Source organism: Oncorhynchus clarkii, chromosome 9 (genome assembly GCF_045791955.1).
Source record: "Oncorhynchus clarkii lewisi isolate Uvic-CL-2024 chromosome 9, UVic_Ocla_1.0, whole genome shotgun sequence".
Taxonomy (NCBI): domain Eukaryota; kingdom Metazoa; phylum Chordata; class Actinopteri; order Salmoniformes; family Salmonidae; genus Oncorhynchus; species Oncorhynchus clarkii.
In genome coordinates, this window is record NC_092155.1 from 54109829 (window position 1) to 54136983 (window position 27155).

The following is a 27155-nucleotide window of genomic DNA, read 5'->3' on the forward strand; positions in this document are numbered from 1 at the left end:
ATGCTGCACAATTTTGACTGATGTAAAAAGAGAAGTCCATTTGGGTAACTAACTTCATTTGAAAACCTGCACCATATTATCTCGACTTGCACATTTTTCAAATGCATTAACCATTGTGACTCAGTCTGAGTCCTTGATTGTAAAACCCATTGCCAACCTGGTATTAATTTAAAACATTTTATCCTATATTGAGATTACAAATCTATCTCAAAAGAGACCTGATTATATAATGAAAAAAGATCACAGAAACATGTTCAATCTGTTTTTTCTCAGAGCCTGAAATTAAGTTGTCTTGCAACATTGACAGTAAATATTTGAACATATTTTATTTATTGGTGAAAGACCAAACAATCCACTGGTTTTTCCTCATTTGGTTTTTCTTATTTACAGCCGGTAAAATATTTCAAACACAATACAAATACTTGTTAGGTAATTCATGTCAAACTTTATAGTACATTAAGATTAATAGTGGAAATGGGAGTTTTGGATATTTTATAAAGCATGTTTCACAATTATTATCATAAATGATAATAGAAAAAAAAACTACTGCAAACAAAACATACTTTCAAATCTGTACAAGCATTTTCTTGAACATCCATAAATTCCCACAAAAGAAATGAAGGCGTGGAACTTCCAATATGTCTTTAAAAAGTCCAGTTTGCCAGATACAGACTAATTTAATTTCTATTTTACAATAAGTAAAAGAGGCAAAAATGAAAAACTTGTAAATGTGTACAATAGGTCTTGCATTTCAGATGAGGAAGACAAAATCCTTTCACTTCTCTTGACCTTTTCTTTTTTTTAACACTGATTCTCACTTGATGTGAAGCATCTTTTCATCTGTTTTTAACCGCTTGCGTTTAGGCTGCACAAACTCATCCTCTGAGTCTTCTGTGAGATCTGCCTCCTCTCCCTCTCCAACTGGGGCCTCAGGCTCCTCTGGTGCCTCAGGGAAACTTTCGTCTGGGTATAGCTCCAGCAGCCTTTCTTCAAAGTACAAACTCACGGCTTTCCCTGCCTGCGCCACCTCTGAGTCCACCTGCCAGGTGGGAAGGAGGGGGAGAGTATGGGGAAGGTGGGGTGTGAGGTCACCATTTAACAGGAGGGATGAATGGGTAAGGAATGGGAGGGGAGGAGATGGAGCACACTAGAGTGGGTTAAAGGTCCAACACAGCTGTTTTTTTCTCAATATTAAATCATTTCTGTGTAACAATTAAGTACCTTGGTGTGATTTTTTTTTATCTCCAATTAAAATGGTAAAAAATAAACAATTAGCTTCCTAGCAAAGAGCAATTTCTCAAGCAAGAATTTTGCTTGGACTGTCTAGGAGTGGTCTGAGTTTGGAAAACTAGCTGTTATTGGCAGAGGTTTGGAACTCTTTCTTATTGGTCTAAACAAATTTACTTAAACTCCATCCCATCAAAACAGGCTGAAATTTTAGGCAATCTTTTCAAACAGCTCTTATACTTCAAAAAGGCATTATCATCATTTTCACAATATTATTCTAACCTCAGTGTGGAAATGCAAATAAAACACAGAAAACCCACATTTTTAACAGTGGCAGGGTGGGCAGCCTAACCTTTCCCCTCCATGTGTATTAGAAACAGCTTACCTGCACATTACTCTGTTTCTCCTCATCATATACCTGGATTATTCGAGACATCTAAAAAAAGGGGTGATAACAGTACAATAAAGACAAAAAGCAGAAGGGGGGGGGGGGATTTCACAGCAGACAGGTTATAGGTAACAACCATGTGTACTGTCACTACTCTTGGTCTTTTGGGCCTAAGTAAAATACACCCCTTATTGAACTGGTGTCCAAATGTGGTGTCTCTCATCGTCATTCCTCCATAAACTTTTGTTTCACTTACTGTCTAACTTATGGAGGATGCCGTTGCAGACCTTGCTTAAATCTTGCCATTAAATTTCCCAACTAGTCTAGTGTCTTTACCTATGGTCTGTCTAGTCTTTACCTGTTAGGGTTCAATTTCTGCTAAATTGGCTAGTAACTTGACACTGACAGTCCCATCACTGATACCTAGTAAGTGTCTCTTCAAATCTTAAGTTTGCATATATGACCCATTGTGCTGGACCGTTGACTAAGTCAACTGCAACCAATAGAAAACCTTTTAACGTTACCTCCACAACTCAGTCCCTCATTGATTCTCTCAATACAAGGCAGTATATTGGTCCCCTCTTTTCCATTTCAAATCACTATTAAAAATCTAAATCACAAAATTCCTTGTAAATCTTTTTTCCCCTACACACATCACTTGAAAACATGTCCAGAGAGATTAAATTAAGAAAGTAAACATTGACACCATATCAAAAAGGTCCAATGCAATGAAGAGCCCACACACGGGACAAATTTTGCATTCGAAAATTCCAAGTATTTGTGTTAGTATCTAGTGAAAATATACACGTTAAAAGGAAAATTCCACCCTCAAATGATCTTCTGCAAAACGCAGCATCATACAAAATACACCATACAGGCTGTATTTCTGTATTTTTACAGTTATACATCTTAAACGTGATTGCTGACATGCAAAACATTGTGACTAACTACATCAACAATGGACTAATGAAACAAATACTAAGAGATAGCTTGCACAAGATAATAAAGGAAAACTCCACCCAAAAACAATCAAGTCAAAGACAAACAATCAATCATTGATTGATAGAAACTGTTAGCTATAATGAATACAGACAAAACGGAATGTATTAGCATTTTAAAGGTAATCTCTGCAAGAAAGCGGCAAGTTATTTAGAATGACAAAAATGTCTAATATATTGTGACAATAATGACAATAATAGTTCAATGCTTTATAGATTCGCTTGTTTTGTCAACTCATAAGTAAAAAAAATCAAGGAGTCTTATGGTAGCAGGCTCTCTAACTGCTTACAAAATAACTGACCAGGAAGACATTAAATTAGAGGCCATGAAAATATTCAGGTTGGATAATCGGCACATAGGCAAATTATTTTTGCAACACCACAGTCACAACAAACAGCCCAGTGTGAGTACCCAATAACTGCATCCGGTCATCCAACATTAATCCCTGCGGGTGCCCAAGCTCATGCAAAATGGTGTGATAAGGATATCAACCTTCTGCATAGTGCATTTCCACTGCCCACATACAGTAATAATGTGCATGTGTTCTCCTGCATCCATTCAACTATCACTCAGCCCCATCTCATCATGCATGGAAGTCATGCCCACTCACCTCGTTGTATTTGGCACAGTTGCTGAAGACCAGGCGCACGTCCGAGACAAACTCTATGGGGCTCTGGTAGTGCTGGACGTGCTTCAATTGTAGCTTCTGTTTCACCAGGGTCAAGTCCATGGGCTTCTTGATGATTTTGTAGTAATTAGGGATCTGGTGAGAAGGGAACACCATGGTTAGAGAGCCATATTAGATCATTAATTTATTATACAGAACATTATGGTTATAGCCACAATGCTGAAGTAAAGTGGTGCTGTGGGTATAGGGAAGTATCCATAAACCAACCAATCAAATGTATTTATAAATACAATATATTAAAAAATAAATAATAATCAGCAGTTGATACTACATGCTTTTACAGAGATCTGGCCAAGACCCCAAAGAAAGCAATGGCAGAATCAAGAGCACAGTGCCCAGGAAAAAGTCTCAAGAAAGAAGAAACCTAGATAGGATGTACTCTAGAGTACATGTGGCCATCCAGGTCAGATAGAATACAGGTGGCATTGCCTTTCACAAGCTTGTGATACTTACAGAGGGAGGGACAGGCTCCTGGAACCCCTCGCTGAGCTCATGGCAGAAAACGTTCAGCAGGAGACGCTCACACCTCTGCAGAGAGAGAGGGAGACAGACAAAGAAATAGAGCAAGAGAGAGGGTAGAGGGGCAGTTATGCAGGAGAACATTACACAACTGCTTAACATTCCTCAGCTAGGAGAGAGAAAGAGAGACAGAGATGAGGAATGTGTCCCTCTGGCTGAACACAGCAAATTAAGATTAAATAAGTAGCGCATCAAGATTAATAAATACAAGTTCTCCGTAATTCACATACTCCTTACTAAGAGACGTGTACTAAATGAATTCATACTGATTTACTCCTCAAATGTGAGGGCATCTAAAGTCAACTGAAATTCACTGATAAAAGTAGTAGGGAAATGCAGTGGCAGGAGCAACTACTAATGCTATGGGAAAGTCCTTTCAACTGTAAGCAGGGAAAGCCATAATCTAGGTATTACAGATGGATGGTTCCACTGACCCTCTGGTCCTCAGGACTCAGGCCCTGCTCACTGGTGTCTTTCTCGCCACGAGGCTCGTCGTCAGGCTCGTACTCCATCTCCGGGCTGGCCAGGCTCCGGCAGAACGTGCACATCCACTCTCCACTGAGGGGGGAAACAGAGAAAATATGACACAACAACCCAGATATATAGGCATATACATATACAGATAGCCGATGTGTGGCAAGCTATCAGCATTCAATGTTAAAGGGCCTATCTTTTGAAATATTCATGAAAATCATTCTTATTCTGACACTTAGTTAAAGCCAGCCTGTGTGTACGCATGTAGTGTTAGATCAGTGGCTCACCTCGGGGAGCACTTCAAGGTGGGGATGTGACAGGTGATGTGGAAGACTTTGGGGCAGCGGTCACAGCAAAGCAGCTCTCCCCCGTTGTTGCACACGGCGCACCAGTCCTCGTTGGGGTCATCATCCTTCCCTCCCGCCCCGCTCTGGTTGGTCCCCATTGCAGTGCGTGGAGTTCGCAGGGTAGCAGGCCCGGCTCCCTTGCTGTTGGTCAGCGGGGCGTCTGAGGCCTTAGTGGATGGGCTGGTGCTAGGGGCTTTGCTAGGCCCGTTGGCCCCGCTGCAGGCCTTCTGGTCCTGGGGCTCAGTTTTGACGTGCTCCCCCAACTTCTTGAGGGCGTCCTGGACAGAGGAGGCGGAAGCCACGGAGCCCAGCATGGGGAGAGGGGGAGTCCGGCTGATCTCTGGACTACTCATCTGTGGGACAGATACACACACGTTAAAAAAAGCTGAATGCTTTCAAGTGGGTTAAGTACATTGATAATTCTGGTGTAGCACCAAGAAGTGAGGCCGAAACTTCCTTAAAAATGTTAACCTCTCACCACTACCAATAACAGGAGAGGATAGAATTTTTTGGGAGGGGTATGGTCTTTGTGCCTTTAACTCACTCATCCTTATTCATGATTATCTGTAATCATGGTAGCCTCCACATTAAATGTAGACGTGTTCGGAAACATCTATTCTTATCTACAATACATGTGACTCCAAAATGACAATACATTATTCACCATTCAGTTCCTACTGGGTAAAGCATAATCTGAAACAACCAAAACAAACTGCAAATGCATCCAACACGTTTGTCATAAGCTTGACATAGTCATGGTGTGCAAGGAATATGGGACCAAATACTAAACTTTTGACTACTTTAATACACAGTGGGCCGGTTTCACAGACAGGGCTTAGATTAAGCCAAGAGTAGGCCTTAATGTGTACTAGTTAAACTAGGACATTTAAGTAGCTTTCGTGAACATGGCTTAAATTTGGCTTAGTTAGTCGGAGACTACGGAGTTCTTGATGGAGTAAGGTAAGTAAGCCTAAATGAGAACACCTGGGTTAAGCTTGACTAGGTTCAGTAAGAGTACATGCTGTTGGTCTAATGGTGCTCATAAAAACCCGGAATGGAATAGAAAACACCATTACTGGTGTTAATCTTGAGACAAAAACGATGACAGAGGCAAAAACTATTTGTTCAAAAAAAACTTTAGCGAGTATGAAAAAACACTACTAAAACAAATTTTGTCAAACCATGCAGTTATTGAAAGTAAAAACCATACTACTGCTACTAAGCAAAAGAAAAAGAGTGGTTGGGCTGCAATTTGCAGTGAATTCAATGCAAATTAAAATGTAACCAAAAGAAGAGTACAACAACTTCAGGTGAGATATCTTCATTATCATCAGTATTCCACATTTCTCATATTCACATTTTTGTGACATCACTTATATTGAATGATATCTGCCTTTATAGAACCTTACACTGGCTTTAAAAAGAGAGAATGCAGAGATCAGAAGAGAGCAATATACTACTGGTGGTGGACCTGTCTGGAATAATAGAGCACCAGCAACCTCGATGGTATACCAGACGATTACCATTTGGACAGTTCAGATGAAGAACTGAGCTCAAATGGTACATATACCAAAGAAAGTAAATTGGTTACTTCCTTTGGTAAATATATTCCATTGTCTGTGTCAATCTTTACTCTTCTTTCATTCTAAGGACCATATGAGTTTATTTGTGCTTCTAACGGTGTTCTTTTTCCAGAGGAAAGGAATGTGAACATGTTAGAAGAGCCAGTGCACAGTGAGTGTGTACCCTCCACATCTGCTATAGCATCTGCTGTAGAGAAGATGCTGCCACCATCTTTCAGCAGAGATTAAAAAAGATGACCATGCATGAAAAGTTAGCCAGAGAATTTCATGAGCATAAAATTAAATACCTGAAGGAAGAACATGAAGTGAAATTGAGAATTCTACAGGTTGAATTGGATATGAAGTTGGAAGATAGAGGTATGAGCCCAAAAAATATACAGTAATGAGACAATTGTGATTACCAGTCATGGTGAACACAATATGGTATGTAAAAAATACATGTTTTGTCATTTGGATATTCATAAGTGTGAGTATTTAATCACCACAAACTACATTTAAAACTGGCCTTGGTTTAGTCACTCATTTAATTATGCTGCATTGCACCATTTTAATTTTGTACAGAGCAAACATTACCAAAGCAAAAATAAGCCAAAATGAATACATTGCATATTTAAATGCATATCATATAGTTGAAGTGCTGCAATGTGAAAGCTTGCAGCATCTTATTGGCTGGAAACAGAGTGTACTGCGTAAAGACTGGAATCTAGTGATGCACCGATATCCAATATTTTTCTTGCAAAAAAAAAACCTGATACCGATAACCGATATTTACAATTTTAGCGGCCTTTCAAGCATTTTAGTACAGTTAAATAGTTAACACAAACACACATAGCGGTTAAAGGCACATAGGGCGGTGCACAATCGGCCCAGCGTCGTCCGGGTTTGGACAGGGTAGGACGTCATTGTAAATAAGAATTTGTTCTTAACTGCTTTGCCTAGTTAAATAAAGGTTACACACACACACACACACACACACCAAAAAGTTATTTTGTTGGCATTTACGTATGTCCCCATTACCAATAAAATATAATCAAAACCTATTTCTTTCACTTGCTGTGCTTTTTTGTTGTTCATTTGTTCAGTCATTTCATTCTCAACCAGGATTTCTATAGAATGCCATTTGGGCCTCCGTGTGTCAAAAAATACACTATTTAACACTATTTGATGTGTCAAACACGCTTGTTGACCAATCAGGACCTGAATATGACTGCACGTCACATTAACATTTTAAACCGCTCATATTTTTTTACGTAGTTATTACACATAGATTACACTATCACTCGTATTTCATGTCACAATGATTCATCGATACGTATGCTATGACGCTATTGCAAACACATCGTTCGTGGCCGGTGTTTGCAGACTTTTTTGTACAGCTTTGACACGCAAAGACCCAACCGGCTTTCCATAGTATGTTTGTCGTGAAGCTAATAGCAGTGATGCTATTACTGTGTAACCCCGGTAGGGCAACATCTGAAAAGTAGCGTACTTAGTAATGTGTACCGGTGCTCAACCAGTCGGCGAAAGCCAACATCACCCACAACAGAGAACGGTGGATTGTCAAGGGCAATGAATTCCATTATCTTGGCTTTAATGGATTTCAACTGAGTTGTCTCGCTGAAATTGTGTTACTCTTTCAAATGACTGCTTGACTTGTTGACTGCTCGATCCACACAGCAGACATTGTGGGCTAATTTAGGAATGCTGTGTTGCACGTATAGCGCAAAATTTTACATGCCGTCATTACGTTATATAGGTATGCACGTCAGCTTTGACATCGGTTTTGCACGTTGGCGTTAAACTAGACATTGGCATTTGTAGCGAATTTCATCCGATTCCCATGTTTTCACTAATATATCGTGCATCCTTACTGGAATCAATTTTTCCATTCTCCAAACATACGCTCGACCATCCCTCTCGTGCGGATATGAGCTCTGTTGTATCTTTGCTGCTCAGCTGTTGTGGGATTTATGTATGGAGTGAATAAAAAGTTACTCTGACCTATCCACTGTCACCAAGTAGTAGTCCACTATGTTGTCCTCTCTGAAACTGAGCACATAATGAAGAGTTGAAAAAAATCATTGAATCGTGAGTTGCACCCTTCCAACGGGTAACAATGTTTGGAAAATCTAAATTAAGAGTGCCTACACCTTGAACATTGATAGAACACCAGTTCCTACGGTTCCTGTAGACTCCTCAGCATCAGGAGATGATGGACACTTGATGGGAACATGACATCAATCTATACAGCCAATCACTCCTGGAAAGTGCCCATATTCATAGAATTGCACTTTATCGTTGGGCTTGGCCAGCGGCATCAGGAAACTTGATGTAAAGACTCCTCAGTTCACAAATGGCCCTGCATACTTTGTGAACTATTTTACACACAGTTGCATCACTGGCACCACACAAATCACCAGTTTCACGATGTAAGATTACAAAAACCTCAAAGTTGAATTGAGTAAAGACCTTCCTCTTTGAGACAGAGGAAAGTCTAGGCTCAAGCAAAGATGCATCTCCAATGCATTTTTTTTGTACATATGAAAGCGGTCTCGAAAAGCTATTTCATCAAAGTAATTTAATGGATTACTCCTATCCACAAGTACTCATCTGGCTGGCCTTTGGAGAGCATGTTGGTCTTCATTTAGATATTCAAAATAGTCCATCCTCCCTCACAAACAGTACTAAGCAGAAGTTAAACCTGCCTCTTTGAAGGATTAATTTAAGCTACAATTTAGTCCTAGAGTACCTCTAATCCTCCCTCTTGCAATCGGCTTTGTTTAATCCAGAACAAGCTAAATCTATGACTATTTTAAGATAATGCAAAGCGACTTGCACAGACTTAAGACAGCTCAAACAGTCATTTTAGTCTGGGACTAGGTTTAAGCCTCGTCTGTGAAACCAGTCCAGTAAGTGAATTTGGCCAAATACTTGTGACTTCTTTAAATGGGGGCACTAGATACATAAAGTGCTTTCATTTCTAAACAGTAAAACAGATATGTAAGAAAATAGCCAGGTGACATTCCTTACTGTCACCTCATATGAAACATTTGATCTCAAATCCAAAATGCTGGAGTATAGAGCCACATTTAGCTTCATTGTCCAAATAAATAGAGGAGAGCATACATAGCCTCAGGTACATAGATACCTGCTAGATTAAGATCAAGGTACTGACAGGCTAGGAGGTGAAAAAGCTGGGCAGTTAGAGATGTGTTACCATGCACGCGCTCCTCCCTCCATCCTTCACTCGTTCCGTTTTGATGTTGGAGGTGGTGGTTCCTGAGAAGCCACAGTCCTTCTCAATTCCGGGCTCCTGCTTGACTTTGACCTGCTGTTCCATTGGGGCGCTCGCTGGCACTGGCCTCCCCGCAGAGCCACAGCTGAGGACACAAATGTACACACACACACACACAGTCAAGACCTCCATTACAGTCATCCATATACTTTTACATGTATACCAGTGAGATGAGGACTCATTGTTTAGGAGTGACTCTATGGTACAATATCTGCATTGCTACCTTCTGTCCATCCTATGGATGTTCCACAGCTTTATGCAATAGTGTCATTTTAACTTTTTGAGCAGAGTTCTAGTATTAAACTTGTGTATCATCATTACCTGCCCCTGCTTCCTGTGCTGGAAGTACTGGATGGCCGTACGGGCGTGTGGGAGTTTGATAAGCCTGTGGGTGGGAGATAGACAGAGAGCAAGGAAGAAGCAGTAATTAGGATTGAATATTTTCCTGAAAATCCTTCCTGAGAAAATTGCAACCATACCGGTATTCCTGTTCAAACTGGAAATGCTAATTAAAGCAAATAATACCAGCAGATAAAAAAAATGGACATGATTATAACACTGTAAATGGAGAAATATGGATTTGAATCTAACGGTTTCTTGTTGTATTTGCCACAATTTAATCAACTCAAAGTCACCACGCTATTTTGTTGATTTAGGCCTACAATATGAGGTTATTAGCCAACAGCCTGGTGAAAATTACATTTATTTTAGCTTACCTTTGACTGAAAGATGTCAGCCAGCTTGTTGGCACTTTTCTCTCCCCTTGCACCTGGCTATCAGGGGAATTTCAGAAGGTTGCGGCTGTTTTAACTTAATGATAACCCGCTTATTGTGGAGACTGTCACAGGGAACAGTATCCAATTCCAGCTAAACAAACATAAGCAAATAGGCCTAGTAGTGGAGATTCAGCAGCACCATAGTAGCAGAGATTTGTGAATGTGGAGATTGCCTTCAGTAACTGCGTTGAGACATCGCATGAAGCCTACACATGATAGTTGCTCAAGTGATGTTTTCTATTGGAGACTTAACATCAAGTAGGCTTAATATGGTAGGCTGCTAGCGTTGTGATGACTAGTCTAATGTATGAATGAAGCCAGAGAGTTGATATGTCCGGTTCATGCAGCTATTCGCACATGCATATTTTTGCTTTAGTGCGGCATAAAAATGTTTATATTATTAGTCCACAGGACCGTTCAATATATTTCTTGGGAAACGGAAAGGGGTATGGGTCAGGAAGTCCAGGGACACCGCTACTCAACTCTAGCAGTAATATAGAAGTCATGAGATACAAACGATTATCTTCGTAAAACGTGACAGTGATATGAGCATTTGTTTTTGACAAATTATTTAAAATCATAGATGGGATTGAAGCTGTGTACGTGTGTTGTAGTCCTCCAGTACCTGAGGAGCCAGGTGAGTGTGTGGAGAGTCCCGGTGAGGGGTTCATGTCCACGGGGGGCCACAAGCCCAGCTGAGGGTATGTGCTGGCTGAGATCCAGCGACTCAGGAGGGCGTCCAGACTGCTGGAGCCTGCGTCTTCCAGCTGATGGCGCCAAAACATCCAACCACAGGAAAATAACACAGAATTAGTGGTCATTTTCAGCTCACCTTGGGAACATTGCTGATGAAGATCCCCATGTACAATGCCTAGTGAAAGCCTAAACACCCTTTGCACAGTTGTCACATTTGGCTCGCTTAAATTAAAATCTAACAATGGATTTAAAAATCTGGATTTTCCCCAACGGATCTACACAAACTAGTCCACACTTCAAAATTAAAAATGATATACATTCTTGGAAATAAAAACAAAGACTTATTGATAGCATTAGGTCTCCACACCCGAGTCAATAATTTTGCCAGCAATTACTGCTGTAAATCATTTTGAATACAGTTCCACCAACTTTCCACAACTCTTGGGGCAACATCTATACATTGCTCAAAATTGCTCAAGCTCAGTCAAGTTAGTTGAGGATCACTGGTGGACAGCAATATTCAGGTATTGACTGATTTTCATGCAGATTTAAGTCCGGGCTAAGATTACACCACTCAGAAACACTGAACACCTTGTGGAAAGCCATTATGGTGCACATTTGACCTATGACCTAATTTGCACCCTGAAAAATACATCTCTATCACAGTGTAAGGTCTTCAGAAGACTAAGGCATGTTTTCCACAATGTTTTTACCTGGGCTTTGCCCCTTTAACAAAACTCCCCAGTCCCTGCCGGTGACAAGCATGCCCATATTAACATGATGATGCCACCACAATTCATGAAATATATGAAAGGTTCACTCTGATTTCAGATTTGCCCCAAACATAAAGTTATGCATTTATTTTAAAAAGTAAATTTGTTTGCCATATTCTCTTACAGTATTCCTTAATGTCCTTTTTGCAAACCAGAAGGATGATTTGGAATGGATTTTTTATGAATGCAATGTTGATCCATCCACAGATTTCCCTCAGCTCAGACAATGAAGTCTGTGGCTGTTTTAAACCCTTAGAGTCGATGTACACCGCAACGTGGGACTCTAATTAGCTTAAGCTAGAGATATGTTTTTTTTTGCATGGGCTGCAACTCAATCCACTGCACACGCCGATGTTGCCCATCCACATCTGCGGTGAAAGGTGGCAGAGCTAGATCGGTGTCAGTCAGACCATGACACATTCCGAAAATCGTCTTCTCGCGAAGACATCGGTAGCATCCAAATGGTTTGAACGAACACTGTGTTACTCTCCGTTTTGCTCTACGACCCCCACAAGCGTCACGGGACTCGTCTGAAGTCTGTACATCCGATCTGCCAACTTCTGTCTGTAGCGTCTGAACCGTTCAGGCTACACACTAATATGACCCCTCTATGGAAAGGTCAGTCTCTCAGGTACATGTTGGTTGTTTTACTCTAGGACGCCCACAAGCCTCACAAGACTAATCTGAAGGTAGCTGGGTACCATTTTTTTTTTTTATGAATGGAAGTATATATGGAGATAGAACACATTGAATAACAGCTTCTATGGGCTAATAGCAGTAACGCCAAATTCAATGTTACATCAAATAAATAATAACTTAAGGGATCCTAAAACTCAAAATCAAATAGCTAAATGACCCTTGGTATGACCATCTTAAAAAAATTCTAAATGTTAGCTTAATAGTTCCCATTCTCTCCTTTACCGCAGATATGAAGGAAGGTCAGATCCTCTCAGTAACCAGGTGACATGATACACCACCAATAGCTTAATTACTATACTCAAAAGGGTATTCAGTGTATTGGAATGATTTCGTAACCTTCCCTTGATCTGTACCTCTCTACAAATTAATCTCTGACAAGTTTTTAAAGCACTTTGGAGGCTTTGACGTAATTATTATTATTTTTTTTACATTTACTATACATCTGAGGATGCTTAGTGACAGAATAAGTTATTCAAAAATTATGAAAACCATATACTTTTGCACACAGACGGACCCAATTAAAGTAATTGTGTGATTTTCTTACTGAAAAAAAAACTTGCTCCTGAAATTATTTAGATGTGCAACAGAGAGGAGTGTGTATACCTACGCAATCAAGATAAAAAAAATAATGTTATTTTACTTTGGTTGTGTAGATCATTGGGGGGGCGAAATCCCAATTCAAAAAAGGTTTTGATTTTCATTTACGGGAGCAAAATGTGACAACAGTGCAAAGGGTGTGTATACTTTCACTAGGCACCACATACAGTTCACCGGAGTTGAGCCATGTTCGAATTCCGCTCCCTACCCCCTTCCCCTAGCTCCTTCAATGAGCAACAATAGGAAATGACCAGATAGGTATAAAGCAATATGGCAGAAGTTACATTGAATATTAATCATACAGTGCATACGGAAAGTATTCAGGCCCTTTTCCACATTGTTACCTTACAGCCTTATTCTAAAATGGTTTTCAATCTATACACAATACCCATAATGACAAAGCGAAAACAGATTTTAAAAACATAAATACCTTATTTACATAAGTATTCAGCCCCTTTGCTATGAGACGCAAAATTGAGCTTAGGTGCATCCTGTTTCCATTAATCACCCTTGAGATGTTTCTACAACTTGATTGGAGTCCACCTGTGGTAAATTCAATTGATTGGACATGATTTGGAAAGGCACACCTGTCTATATAAGGTCCCACAGTTGACAGTGCATGTCAGAGCAAAAACCAAGCCATGAGGTCGAAGGAATTGTCTGTAGAGCTCTGAGACAGGAGTGAGTCGAGGCACAGATCTGGGGAAGGGTATCAAAAAATGTCTGCAGCATTGAAGGTCCCCAAGAACACAGGGACCTCCATCATTCTTAAATGGAAGAAGTTTGGAACCACCAAGACTCTTCCTAGAGCTGGCCGCCCGGCCAAACTAAGCAATCCTGGGAGAAGGGCCTTGGTCAGGGAGGTGACCAAGAACCAAATGGTCACTGACAGAGCTCCAGAGTTCCTGGATGGGAGAACCTTCCAGAAGGACAACCATCTCTGCAGCACTCCACCAATCAGCCATTTATGGTCGAATGGCCAGACAGACGCCACTCCTCAGTAAAAGGCACGACAGTTCGCTTGGGAGTTGGCCAAAAGGCACCTAAAGAACTCTCAGACCATGAAAAACAAGACTCTCTGGTCTGATTAAACCAAAATGTAACTCTTCGGGCCTGGATGACAAGAGTCATGTCTGGAGGAAACCTGGAACCATCCCTATGGTGAAGCTTAGTGGGGGCAGCATCATACTGTGGGGATGTTTTTCAGAGGCAGGGACTGGGCGACTAGTCAGGATCGAGGGTAAGATGAACAGAGCAAAGTACAGAGAGATCCTTGATGAAAACCTGCTCCAGAGCACCCAGGACCTCAGACTGGGGGGCGAAGGTTCACCTTCCAACCGGACAACGACCTTAAGCACATAGCCAGGACAACGCAAGAGAGGCTTCAGGACAAATCTCTGAATGTCTTTGAATGGCCCTGACTTGAACCCGATCGAACATCTCTGGAGAGACCTGAAAATAGTTGTGCAGCAATGCTCTCCATTCAACTTGACAGAGCTTGAGAGGATCTGCAGAGAAGAATGTGAAAAACTCCCCAAATTCAGGTGTGCCAAGCTTGTAGCGTCATACCCAAGAAGACGAGGCTGTAATTGCTGCCAAAGGTGCTTCAACAAAGCACTGAGTAAAGGGCCTGAATACTTATGTAAATGTAATATTTCCGTTTTCATTTTATTTTGATAAATTTGCAAACATTTATAAAAACCTGTTTTTGCTTTGGTGTTATGGGTTATTATGTGTGGATTGATTACGGAAAAAAACGATTTAATCAATTTTAGAATAAGGCTGTAACGCAACAAAATGTGGAAAAAGTCAAGGGGCCTGAATACTTTCCAAATGCACTGTATTAATCATGCCTATCCAATGAACCCCAGATCTACAAAAAAGCAAAGAGGTGGGGGCCAGTAGAAAATTAGTGGGATGAGAATGGAAGCAGGTATGGTTATATATGGAGGTACGTGACATGTGCCTGCCCCCTGAGCGCTGTGTACCTGAATGGGAGGGATGTCTGGTAGGCAGGGCAGGTTCTCTGGGTTGGTGACAGAGGGTATGAGCTCAATGGCGCCCACTATGGGGCTGGCGGGGCCACGGTGGGCATGGGCACTAGCCATGCTGGCACTGGTGGGACTGGTGGGGTTGGCAGCGCTCACGTTGTGGAGAGAGGCCACTGGGAAGGGTCCAGCATGACCTGGGTTAGAATGCTACAGGGAAAGCGAGATGGAGGGAGGTCAAAAACTACAGATTTACAACAGCATTAACTATTCATTATTGTTAAATTCTACCAGGTCTACGACGTGCTGAAAGGTCATTTTGGGAAGCATAATCACTAATCATGCCCATGCAACACAAAACACAACTACTATTTAAGTACAAGTAGAAAAAGTGCCAAACCCCTGTTAGATGTAACAAACGAAACCTGTGGTGGCTCATCTCAGAATCTATAGTCAGCTAAACACAAAAAGGTACCCATACATACACACTCAGTGAAAATTCTACTACAAAATGTCAACAGTATCGCCAATCAGTCATACCGGTTTCTGCATAAAACATATATTGTTTACTGTATATGTTACTGTTCTTATTATTATAAGGATGTTGTCTTTCTGATCAATTTCCCTTTTGGGGAGTAATAAAGTATATATATACACCGCAACTCAATTCATCACAACTTTTTTTTATCCCCTCAGGGATATAATGTGAGTGGTGTAGTCTAACCTGTCTCTGCAGCTGGGGCTGCATCATGGGGGGGTACTGCTGGCCATTGGGCATGCGTGGCTGGGCGCTGGGGCTGGGCATGCGGCCCTGTCCCGGGGCCAGGCGCATGTGGTGGGGGGGGTACATGAGGGGACCGCCGTTCATGGGGCCCCTCTGCTGGGCCTGCATGCTGATGAGGCGCGGGGGCTGGGGAGTGACAGTTAAACTTTTACATAAAAATTACATTATAATGAACTAAATCATTAGAGCAACAGATAATACTCAGTACTACTATAGTTCTACTATGTTATGCCTGTATAAATCTTTTCTGTAAATAAAAAAGATTTAACCTGGCTTGACAAATGTACTCTATCGATCAGTGACGTAATGACAACAAAATAAACACTGATCACAATTTGCGGTGAGTAAATGAATACACCCTATATCCACAATAGGTGGGTAAACAGTGTTTACATACATTTACCCTTCACTACACCACTGCTATCAATGGGAACAACGGTACCCCCAACAGTCTACCTGTTGCTGTACCATCGGAGGTCCACCCTGCCTAGGGTGCTGCTGGGACATTTGGGAAGCAATACGCATCTGCTCCTGGATCCTCTGTTGGTGCTGCTGTTGTTGCTGGTGTGGTTGTTGGTGCTGCTGCTGCTGCTGTTGCTGTTGTTTCTGCTGGGCGAAGGCTTGCTGCTGCATGTGCTGCAGCCGGAGCTGAGCCAGGTTGATCTGCCCTGGGTGTTTTCCGTGGCCTGGGTGGCCATGGCCCGGGGAGATGGGCCCCACCATAATGTTGGGAGGGTGCTGAGCCTGGGGCATCTTCTCAATCACCAGGTTCCCTACAGTGGGAGGGGGAGAGAGGGGAGGCTAAGAGTAAGTGACTGAGTGTATGAAGATACCCCTAGACCAAGGCTGTCAAATGTATTTTACCCTGGGGGCCACATTAGGTCCGGAGGGCCCAAAAAAAATGTGTTATATTTTCTCACTATCAAAATTTGAGGGGAAAAAGTATTCTATCCATAGTAAAAAAATAAAAAAAAAAATAATAATTATATATATATGTATATCTTTTTTAATTCGATGCTCCCTGACTGTCTAGCTTTCATTTGGGTGATTATTAGGGAGCTGGACACAGTCAGGAAACTATGAATGTACGTCCATTATCATTACTACACAGATTCCATTTGGTTTTAGTAATTTTCATAAAGTAGATCGAGGTTGCCCCCCTCCCACATCTCCCTTTCTATTAAATGTTTTACACTGTACCATCACTGACCAGAAACAGATGTCCTTGCATGTATAGTAGTAAACCCCCAAAACCCCATCACAGTCAAAGGGGGGTCCTCTCACCTAGGTTGACCACATTCTTAGCCCAGAATGTGGGGTCACAGAAGAAGCGAACAGAACCATTAGCTTGAGGCACTGGTTCCAGTCCAGCCTTCAGAACCTTGCGCAGCTGGTAGATGATCTGAAGAATGAAGATATTGGGATGTCATTTGTTTGCAGATACTATATAGACAATATACTATATACAGAGGATCGATTTCGGATAGGGCAACTGTCATAGCTTCCGCATATTATAGTGCACCCATTAGCCTTTCGTCATGGAGAATATGTCATGGCGTGAGCTTTTCCCTGAGTGTGTGTGTGTTTATCTGTTCTCCGTACCAGCCTCTTGCTGTAAAGCAGGGCAGTGCTGCTGCCGCTGTTAATGGCAGAGTGGGTAAAGTTGAGCACGTGGAGGATCTGCCTGGCCAGGTTGGCGATGTCTGTCTGCTGGGAAAACAGCTTCATGCTCCTCTCCTTAGTCACACTCTGGAGGACCAAGGGACAAACGGTAGGGAGAAACATTACATTTTAGTCATTTAGCAGACGCTTTTATCCAGAGCAACTTACAGGAGCAATTTTCAGGGATTCGAACCAGCGACATTCCGGTTACTGGCCTAAAACTCAAAACTGCTAGGCTACCTGCAGCCCACTAGGCTACCTGCCATTACCAACAGGCCTATGTGATTACTACGTAATTAGGGTAAACCATAACCCCTTTGTTATTCAGTTAAAACAGTATCCAAATAACCTCACAGAATAAACTTCCCATCATCTGGCAATGTAGGAACAAGATTAAGTTCATAGTGATTCATTAGTATTCATGTTTCTCAATATATAGGCTTAGATACAGTTCATTAGTATTATATAGTGATGAAAACACTGATGGAGCATTTCCCGAGCCCTAACCCTGGATTAAACATCTCCAGATTAATGACATTCTGTGTATAATGCTCTTAGGCCCATTTTCTTAGAGCCAGATTATGTAGATTATGCCTAGTCCTGGACTAGGCATAATCTGCATAATCTGGCTCTAGGAAAATGGGCCTGAGAGCATAAATAGTTATACACAGAATGTAATTTTTTCAATTCTAAGGGTTCTGAAGATAAGTTTAAATGCATTCCTTGCATAGGTTCCATTATCGCCTTACCTCAAGTTGCTGCAGTAAACACTTGCCCTTCTTGTTGATTTCATTGATAAGAGTAAACACAGCTATCTTGATCTCATGCTCCACCTTCCTATGGGTCTCAGTAACTTCCTTTAGCCTGGATGGAAACAGACACAGACACTCAAACTGGAAACACACTAATAAACAATAAAATAGCACTTTTAGTAAATGCTGTGCAACTATCAGCATGCGTTTACTGTGAACACTGTAGCTGTACCCGCTTTAAGTTACAGTTTTAACAGTGGCCAATTAGGCTACTGTGGCTATTTGATCATAATGTAGGCCTACCAGAGTGGCCTACCATCAACCTTCCTATAACATTTGAACAAGGAAATAGCTGTTCTATCATTCAGCCTACAGTAGCAACCAATGTGTGGTGTTCAATGTAGGCCTACATTCCATGAGACTTTTAAAAAAAAACATGCAAGGCTTGACATTACCCTGTTGATCCGCTTGTCTTTCAGACAAGGTGACAGAAAATCTTGTTGTGTTTGACGCAAGAAACCACTATACAAAGTAAAATCAATTATTATTCCCATACCATTACTACAAAGGATCAGACCAATTTTACTACCGTCTGCCTATTGGCTACTGCCTGCCTCAAAATACAACACTGCCCCTTTAAGAAAAAAAAAAAGAAAAAATGACTCGCTTTTCTTGTAGGAAGCAAAAACTCCCCTATTGCTGACCACAAATTATCTATCTGGGCTAATAACTCACTAACTAGCAAAGGATATGAACTAAATGTGCACACGTGGCTACATGCAGCTCTCGCTTTAATCTCAAAAGAAGCGCATCTACTCATGACCGCTCATGCTGTAAACACAGTTCAGTGCAATGTAAAATGACACATATCCATATATGGTAATAGTCTATTTGCATATAGGCCTACTGCAGCTCTGATTGGTTATTCCACACTGGTCTGTGTAGAGTACGGGCTGAGCCGTGCATGTTACTGCAATAGAATCCTACTCAGATGCGTTCTGCCTACAACAAAATCTCTTTCATAGTTAGTTTAGGTATGTTGCATTGAAAGTGGATAGTATTGCATTGATTCATTCACATTCACACATCCACTGTAAAGTATTGCATTGATTCATTCACATTCACACATCCACAGTAAAGGGAAACTAACAGGGAAAACTCTAGAAAGTTAAGTGAAGTTCAATCTCATGCTTTTCTCCGTGGGCTGGCAGTCCCGAGGGAACTGCGCGGCAGTCTCGGGGCTACTACGCGCCCGCGCACAGCTTAAAGGGAACATTGGGAGGGGAAATTTTCCTCAAATCATTAACAAACGTGTATGAAATCGCTGTAGGGCGAAGCGGCCCCTAGCATTTTTCCCACTCTGGTTAAGATTAGGATTGGGGGACAGGAAGCTGGTTCTAGATTTATACCTAGGGGAAAGTTCACCCTGCAGCTATGAAGTAGCATAGCAAGACACTTTCACAGAAGAGATGGGAATGATGCTGTACCTGCTTGTCACGTGAGCGTGAGAGTAGTGGACATAGGTCTTTTTCTCCTGCAATTTGGCCATGTGTGTCTCAATGAAGCCTTTCTGGTTCTGGAAGGCCTCCTCCAGAAATTGGTACCTGAGAGAGGAGAAACTTTGTTCAGCACAGAACACTTGGGCTTAGATCACTGGATTAGATGCTGCTTTTCTCATTGTGCCCAATCCTCATTGGAGATCTGGTTTTGTGTTACATTCATATATGCATTACCATCCACCACCACCACCACCGACTAGAATCCACTACAGATTTAGATTTTCTATTCTAAAGATCAATCCTGTGCTGTCTATGCACTGCATGTACTACCTGTGCTCCTTGTGCTCCAGAAGTTGGCAGTCCCGACAGGTGAGTGTGTCACAGGTTTCACAAAAGAGTTTCAGGGGCTCCTGTTTGTGGACGGGACAGAACACAGGTCTCTGGCCCGACGCACTTACAGACTCTACAAAGACAGAGAGAAACAAACGAAAGAAAGTATGAAAGAATGACATTTTCTGATTGGGTAGAAAAAAAGTGAAAGTATGAGCAAGAAAGAATAGAAGAGAGATACATAAATTAATACCTCAGAAAAGTCTGATATAATCACAATATATAGTACTGCATGCCAGCTATACTGAGACCCAGCAGGGCCAATCTACTATTGGAACACGCTGACTGATTCTGCAGCATGGTTGCCATGGCAACAGCAAATCAGCTATGAAGTTAGGAGGCCTGGTGAAACTACACCGTGCTATGAGACACCAATTGCCTACACCAGAGCCTTCTACTTGCAAATAGAAAGCGCTGGCCTACACATCCAACGATGTCAAATTTTCAATTGATATTCCAAGGTTCACATTACATATTGTGTTTAGGTTTGTAGGACAGTTTACCCTCAGAGACGTCCTCTTTCTTGCGGATCTTGTGGTCCTTGGTGATTTTGACCCTCTGGTGAGCCTCGATGCAGGTCTTGCACAACCACTCTCCACATTCTGCACAGAAGCCTATGGTATCTGCGTTGTCCTCACAACTGGTGCACATCTGAATGAGACAAAACACATGACCCCACTTACACACATACTTAGGCTAGATCCAGCTGATAAAATGGGAGCTTGTATTTATCAACCATCCACTTGAATATAACTGGATTGTGTGGTATACCTGTGCAGATTTTTCATCTGAAGTGTTGGAGGCCTCGGTAGTGTCCTTGACAAAGTAGTTGTCAATGATGTCGCTCTGTTTGCAGTCTTGACAACAAACTATGCACCGCATCACATTCACTAGAGTAGACAGAGGAAAGATACAAGAGAGAAGCACTGGTTAGGCCTATAGACATTTACAAAGAAAACATTTTAAATCAGCAACCCAGAAAAAAAAACTGCATTTTCTCACTAATTGTTTTCATACAGATACTACAGAGGTCAGAGGCTATTCAAAAAGATTATATAGAAAAGAGACGGATGCAAATCATAAAACACAATAGGCATCACAAGCTGGTGACTACATAACATTTTTTATGATAATTTGTCCCGCCACATTTTTATTTTATTTTACAAGTCAGTTAAGAACAAATTCTTTCAATGGTGGCCTAGGAGAACGACAGATTTTTACCTTGTCAGATTCGGGGATTAGATCTTGCAACCTTTCGGTTACAAGTCCAACACTCTAACCACTAGGTTACCTGCCGCCCCTGAGAACACATGTTCTCAGCTTGTCACAAACACAAACATTTTTGATGAAGATGAGTTTGATTGTATCTAAAAATCTGAACTGTATGGAAAGACTGGTTTCTGGGTAGCCTTCTTCGAGAAATATCAGCCATGTCAGTTTTTTGCCATTTATAATTGGTTAGTACTTAAACTTAGTAATAATAAAGATGTTACAATTGAATTGGTAAGTACCATATGAATAGCGGAATACATTATAGGGCCTAAGTAGGTGGGTGCTACACATTGGTGGTGGATGAGGCAGTTTCCCATTGAGGGTTGGGAAAAGAGTCATATAAATCCATTAAATTATTATTATTTATTCTGATTCACCCCAAATGTCCTATTATTTTCAACCTTTCTGAATAATGAGGTTGCTATGCTCATGCAGGAAATGTAAATCAGTGAGCTATATCATAAGAGAGCAATGATATGCATGATGAAACTACATAACCCTAAATGTTGAATACATAATCCTTAACTACCCCACACTTAACTCCCCTCAACTCCCTTAAACCCATCAATTAAATCCCCCTGTACATCATTGGATGCAGCACAAACCGGTTTGAGCCAGTCTTTACCGGCTCAGGCTGCACACAGCCGGTTTGTGTAATCCCCAGCTGCAGGGGGCTCTGAGTGATTGGCTGAGTGCAGCTGGAGGGTTTGTGAGACCACACCAACAAGGCTGATCTGATCTGCCACTGCAGCTGTGACACCTTCAACTGAGGCAAGTCAGGGTGCATGCGCACAAACAGTATTCAAATGCATAATCTATTTCATGGTCGGTACTGTTACATTATACCATTTATATGACCTAAATAACAGGTGAAGCAGAATTTCATGCATGAATGTCTGAAATTGTAACATAGCTATCAGACCTTTTTAGTAGCCTACATGTGTATGACACTGACAATTGTGTACCATTAGTCCATGTTTGTATATTCAATGGTTAGGCCCTCCAGCAACAGTTAGGCCTACTGATCTACATGAAATTTAAACTACAAATGATCAAACCTTTATTTAACTAGGCAAGTAAGTTAAGAACAAATTCGTATTTTACAATGACAGCCTACCCCGGGCCAAACCCTTCCCTAACCCGGACGACGCTGGGCCAATTGTGCGCCGCCCTATGAGACTCCTGATCAAGGCCGGTTGTGAAAAAGCCTGGGATCAAACCAGGGTCTGTAGTGATGCCTCTAGCACTGAGATGCAGTGCCTTAGACCGCTGCGCCACTCGGGAGCCTTACTATTAATGCCACATTCACATAAGCAAATAACCCCAAATATAATGCAATGTTGTATGATTGGCCTAACACTTAAATTTGTAAATAAACAACATATAGCTTCAAAACATGTTTAAAACCATGATATTGATTTCATGAACTGTAATTCCTTGCATCCATAGTTCAACCATTGGATTCGAGTTTCCCCCCAACCCAATCCCTCAGCTGTAAATAGGCTATACCAAACCAAGTGCCGATTTTGTTCTTTTTGTAGACTTGGCACACAAGGAAATTTGAGATGGCATTAAACAGTTAGACCCAAGTCTACTGCTCTTATTTAGGCTTCTGTATTTATGTTTTACATTGAAATCATCCGATCTTAGCCATGTTGATAAGGCAAAGTGGGTCATAATAATTTAAAAAGAAAAAAAGAACAGCACTTGGGTAGTTCAGACCCCAGTGGCCAAAATGCCATCGGCATTGAATAGACAAGGCATAGTCTGGTCCCATATCGGTTTTTGTGAATAGCCAACCACTATGGAAATTGTCAATTTCAAAAGTTTGCTATGTCAACGACCATAGGGGTTGGCTGCAATACTCACAAACAGATCTAGGAGGACCAGACTAGTCTAGGTGTAGGCAGAAGTGTCATAATGGCATCTTCCAGAATGCAATGGGGGCTGACAAGCAGAAAGGGTAGTGTTCCTGGGCCATTATCAAGTGTAGCGTAATGGATGGAGTCAGACATGTTCATCCCATGGCCGTACGACATGTCCACCAATAAAAGGATGAAAACTAGAAGGCCACAATTAAAATGGGAAACATTTTACCTAGATTTAATGCCAGAAATAATGCTGGAATTATGTGTTCTTGGTTGCCCATGATCTTAACCTAGGCCTTAATAACTTGTCTGTAAATGAGTTCTGAATGTCAATAGTTAGCCTAGGGTTAATGTATCAAGAACAGGTTTACTAGAATTGACCATTGATAGAGTAAAAGTAAATAGCAATCCACATTTTTGCCAAATGAGAAATGGGCCTAGGCCTAATCATTATATCAAGCTGGAAAAAGTTGGTTGGTTGATTTCTTTGGACATAACTGGCTATATGAATCAATCTGATTTTGAAAAAATCTGCTAAATTATTTGAATTAGTATAGCTGGAAAACATTATTTCTTCCCAGCAAACAACCAAGAGTACCATATTTCATCAGTCATTTAATTTGTCAATGGCGTTATAGGCCTATATCTTTGAGGTCCAATCGCACGTGGATGTCCTCAAACATTATTTGGCCTAGTCCACAAGGATCAATGCACCAATATCAACTACACAGACCCGTAGCCGGCTAGGTTATTTGGTTGCCATAGTGGTGGACTCAAAGAGCCCCTCAGGCTTGAACATCTGAGAAAACAAGCTCTTTTCCATGTCCACCAATTTTCCATACTGTTTACTCCTGGAAACCTTGCTAACAAAAACAAAACAAAATGTGTGTTCTGTCTGAAGACATGCACACACCTATGACAATCATGTCACCCGGTCCCAAAGCCACACCATAACAGAATTTGGGGGGCTTACCAAATATGAATGTGGCTTGTCTTTATGTGGGCATTGTAGTTCTGGTGTAATTGTCATGCAAGTATAATGCTCGGTGGATGGACAAATTTCCCACCTTGAGGAAGGATGGAGAAACTGAATTTTGGGTCTTAGGCCAAGGTTCTTTACAGATAAGACAAACTGAAAATAAGTATACTGTGTTGCACATGTGACATTCAATATGAATACTCTTCTGGCATAGACCTATCAGGCCCAGGGGCTGTTGATTATTCAGTATTTTATGTTGCATTACCATAACGAGCTATGTTAGGCCCAAAGTGAATCATTATTGTAATGAGTCACCGTGTAAGTAATATAGATCTATCGCCATATGACGTTTGGTAATTAGTGGAAAACAATATTATCATGAAACTTTCCATCAAGTCGATTTATTTGCATATCATTATGCTTGCTGACCATTTGGCTGCTGCCTAGTACTCAATGCTTATACACAATTGCCGGCACACATCTATAGCCACTTCAATCAAACAGGCTACACTCAGCCTAACGTTACTCCTTAGTCCAAGGACTTTGCATGTTCTGTTTAAAGGGCGAATTTTCTCTGGAAGCCAAAACAGACAAATACTAAATATTAACGTGCATCGACTCTAAATTTCAGTACGATTCTAGGAACATAACATTTTCTATTTTCATTTAAAAAAAAATATTTTCACAAATGCAAAATACACACTTACTGTACACGGTTTTAACAGTTGCAGCCGACAGTATTTTTCAGTGACAACCCGTTTGTGGCATCCGTCTTCCGTTTACACACAGGTGTTCGGAGACGCTAGCTAATTAGCACAGGTAGTCAGTCCACTCTGTCTTCCGTAAACAAGCGCTGTAACAGGAAATATGGCCGTGTGGGAACCCTAACCTTGTACAAATGTGTAAGGTGTGTATAAATGTAACTTTTTATTATTAATCGACGATATGGAAGATGAAGTCCTTGTGCTTTCAAACCCGTACTGCAAGTGATGTGTGTTAATGTTCAGACCGATCGTGGCGGCTCTTAACAAACCCCCCCTACAGAAGACGCCTTCGTCCAATGACTAACTGTTAATGTGATGGAACTGAGAGTCATGATCAAGGGCTACACTCACCTATGTGGGTGTCTGGCTGTCCGTTCGGCCCGGGCACCTGTACCGTAACTTGTCGCTCTGGCTGGGGGATACATTTCAAGCAAAATGAGTGAAGACACGGTAATAGTTTGGGTTCACAGTCACGGGTCTGGAGACTTTGTTTACACACAGCGCACGTATCCATAAGGTTTATTGGGGTGACGGGGTTGGCTGGTGGAACCGTCGGCGGTGGGGACATTTCGGTTGTGAATGTTGGTGAGGTTCCAGCAATGTCCCCAGCACCCGAGGACTCAGTTGTACCCCCATTGGTGTTCCCAACTGGGCTACTGCTTGTGCTGCCTGCCCCCCCCGCGCCCGCGCTGTTGCTGCTTGCGTCCCCTCCTCCACCAACGTTAGCGGGTGTAGGCATCTGAGAAACATTCTCTTGGGATAGTAAATCATCTCCTTCTTTCGAATCGGGCTCTATGACAATCACCGAATTCACATCTTTCAATTCGGGGTCCTCGCTATCCTCTCCCCGTGGTTCTGAATTTAATTTGGAAGCGCTCTCCATATCCTCTTCGCCTTTGTTGTCCGCCATCTTCCTTCCTCTTTGAACCGGAGAGGCTACAGACACACGCCTGGTGCCCAAATTGATGACGCAGCCGAGAGTCGAGTGTGGAGACGAATGGATTCGGTTCAGTCAGTCGTGCTGATAAGCCCTTACCAGCTAGTTTATGCTGGCAACAACAGCAGCACGGCGCAAGTTACAACTTGTTAAAGGAAGTGATGTTTATTTCGATGGGCGAGGGAGAAATATCTTGTAGTAAAAAACATATTTAATAACTTGTAGTATTGGTCACCATCTTCAATTTGTTCCATCCCACTTGATTTTATTTCTAGTAGGATAGCAGCGATACATAACTTGTAATATTGGTATTAACCACCTGGATGTGACCCTGATACATTATACACTGCTCAATCGGGAGAGTTTACGCTGCAACACAACACCGTGTCCTTCGCTCCTACTTTCCGCAGGAGAGAAGTAGCTTTTTGAAATTTTACATATTTTTTATATTTAACCTTTATTTAACTAGGCGAGTCAGATAAGAACAAATTCCCATTTACAATGACGGCCAATACCGGACGACGGGCCAATTGTGTGGGACTCCCAATCACGGGTGGTTGTGATACAGGCTGGATTCGAACCAGGGTGTCTGTAGTGACGCCTCAAGCACTGAGATGCTGCGCCACTCGGGAGCCCACTAGCTAGATAGTGGGTAGATACTATCAGGCCAGGATGACAGCTAAAGCAAAAAAAAAATTGTAGTGATTTTCACCGAAAATATATTGGGGAAAAAAACGAACAATTACTCTGATTAAAACGGAATGATTCTCAACGCCCCCAAGTCACGACCTCGGCAGACAAATTTCACATTCTTGCTTATATTTCTAGTCGTAATCATAAACTAGCTTGCTATCTGTCGAAGGGCTCATCAGGACGACTGAACCGAATGCGCTCTTCTCCATTCGACTCTCTGTGCAAAAACGTCCTCAATTTGGACACCAGGCGTGTTCGTATAGCCTCTCCGTTTTGAACCGCAACCCTGAACGTCTTACGTACAGAGGAAAAATAAATAAATAAAGAAGTCATTTCGTGATTTACAGTCTTACGTTTGACTATTGATTCATGCGTAGAATTAGGAATTTTTATTTAACCATCATTTTATCAGGGTGTCATACTGAGACCAATGTTTAGTTTACAGATGAGCCCTGAATTACAGAAATCACTCAACGCAATTAGAATACTAGAATGGAGATGAACAT

The 27155-nt window shown here is 41.6% G+C and overlaps 1 protein-coding gene across 4 annotated transcripts; it reads right to left on the bottom strand.

The window, feature by feature from the left end:
* Positions 1-300: 300 nt before the first annotated feature.
* LOC139416556 (E3 ubiquitin-protein ligase TRIM33-like) lies at positions 301-25937 on the bottom strand. 4 transcript variants are annotated; one of them, XM_071165317.1, is made up of 21 exons: positions 25371-25937; positions 20908-21026; positions 20640-20787; positions 20077-20209; positions 19735-19851; positions 18245-18359; positions 17436-17582; positions 17118-17235; positions 16302-16606; positions 15774-15959; positions 15450-15506; positions 15050-15259; positions 10922-11063; positions 9842-9905; positions 9443-9605; positions 4583-4995; positions 4256-4379; positions 3756-3830; positions 3225-3377; positions 1613-1663; positions 311-1039 (listed from the first exon to the last, which is right to left on the bottom strand). In XM_071165317.1, the coding sequence occupies exons 1-21, from the start codon at positions 25927-25929 to the stop codon at positions 815-817; spliced, it is 3624 nt and encodes a 1207-aa protein (XP_071021418.1). In that variant the 5' UTR covers positions 25930-25937; the 3' UTR covers positions 311-814. The 4 variants fall into 4 exon arrangements, with proteins under 4 accessions (XP_071021419.1, XP_071021418.1, XP_071021417.1 ...); XM_071165316.1 differs by having other exon boundaries at positions 16290-16606; XM_071165318.1 differs by lacking the exon at positions 15450-15506 and having other exon boundaries at positions 301-1039; positions 16290-16606.
* Positions 25938-27155: the final 1218 nt, after the last annotated feature.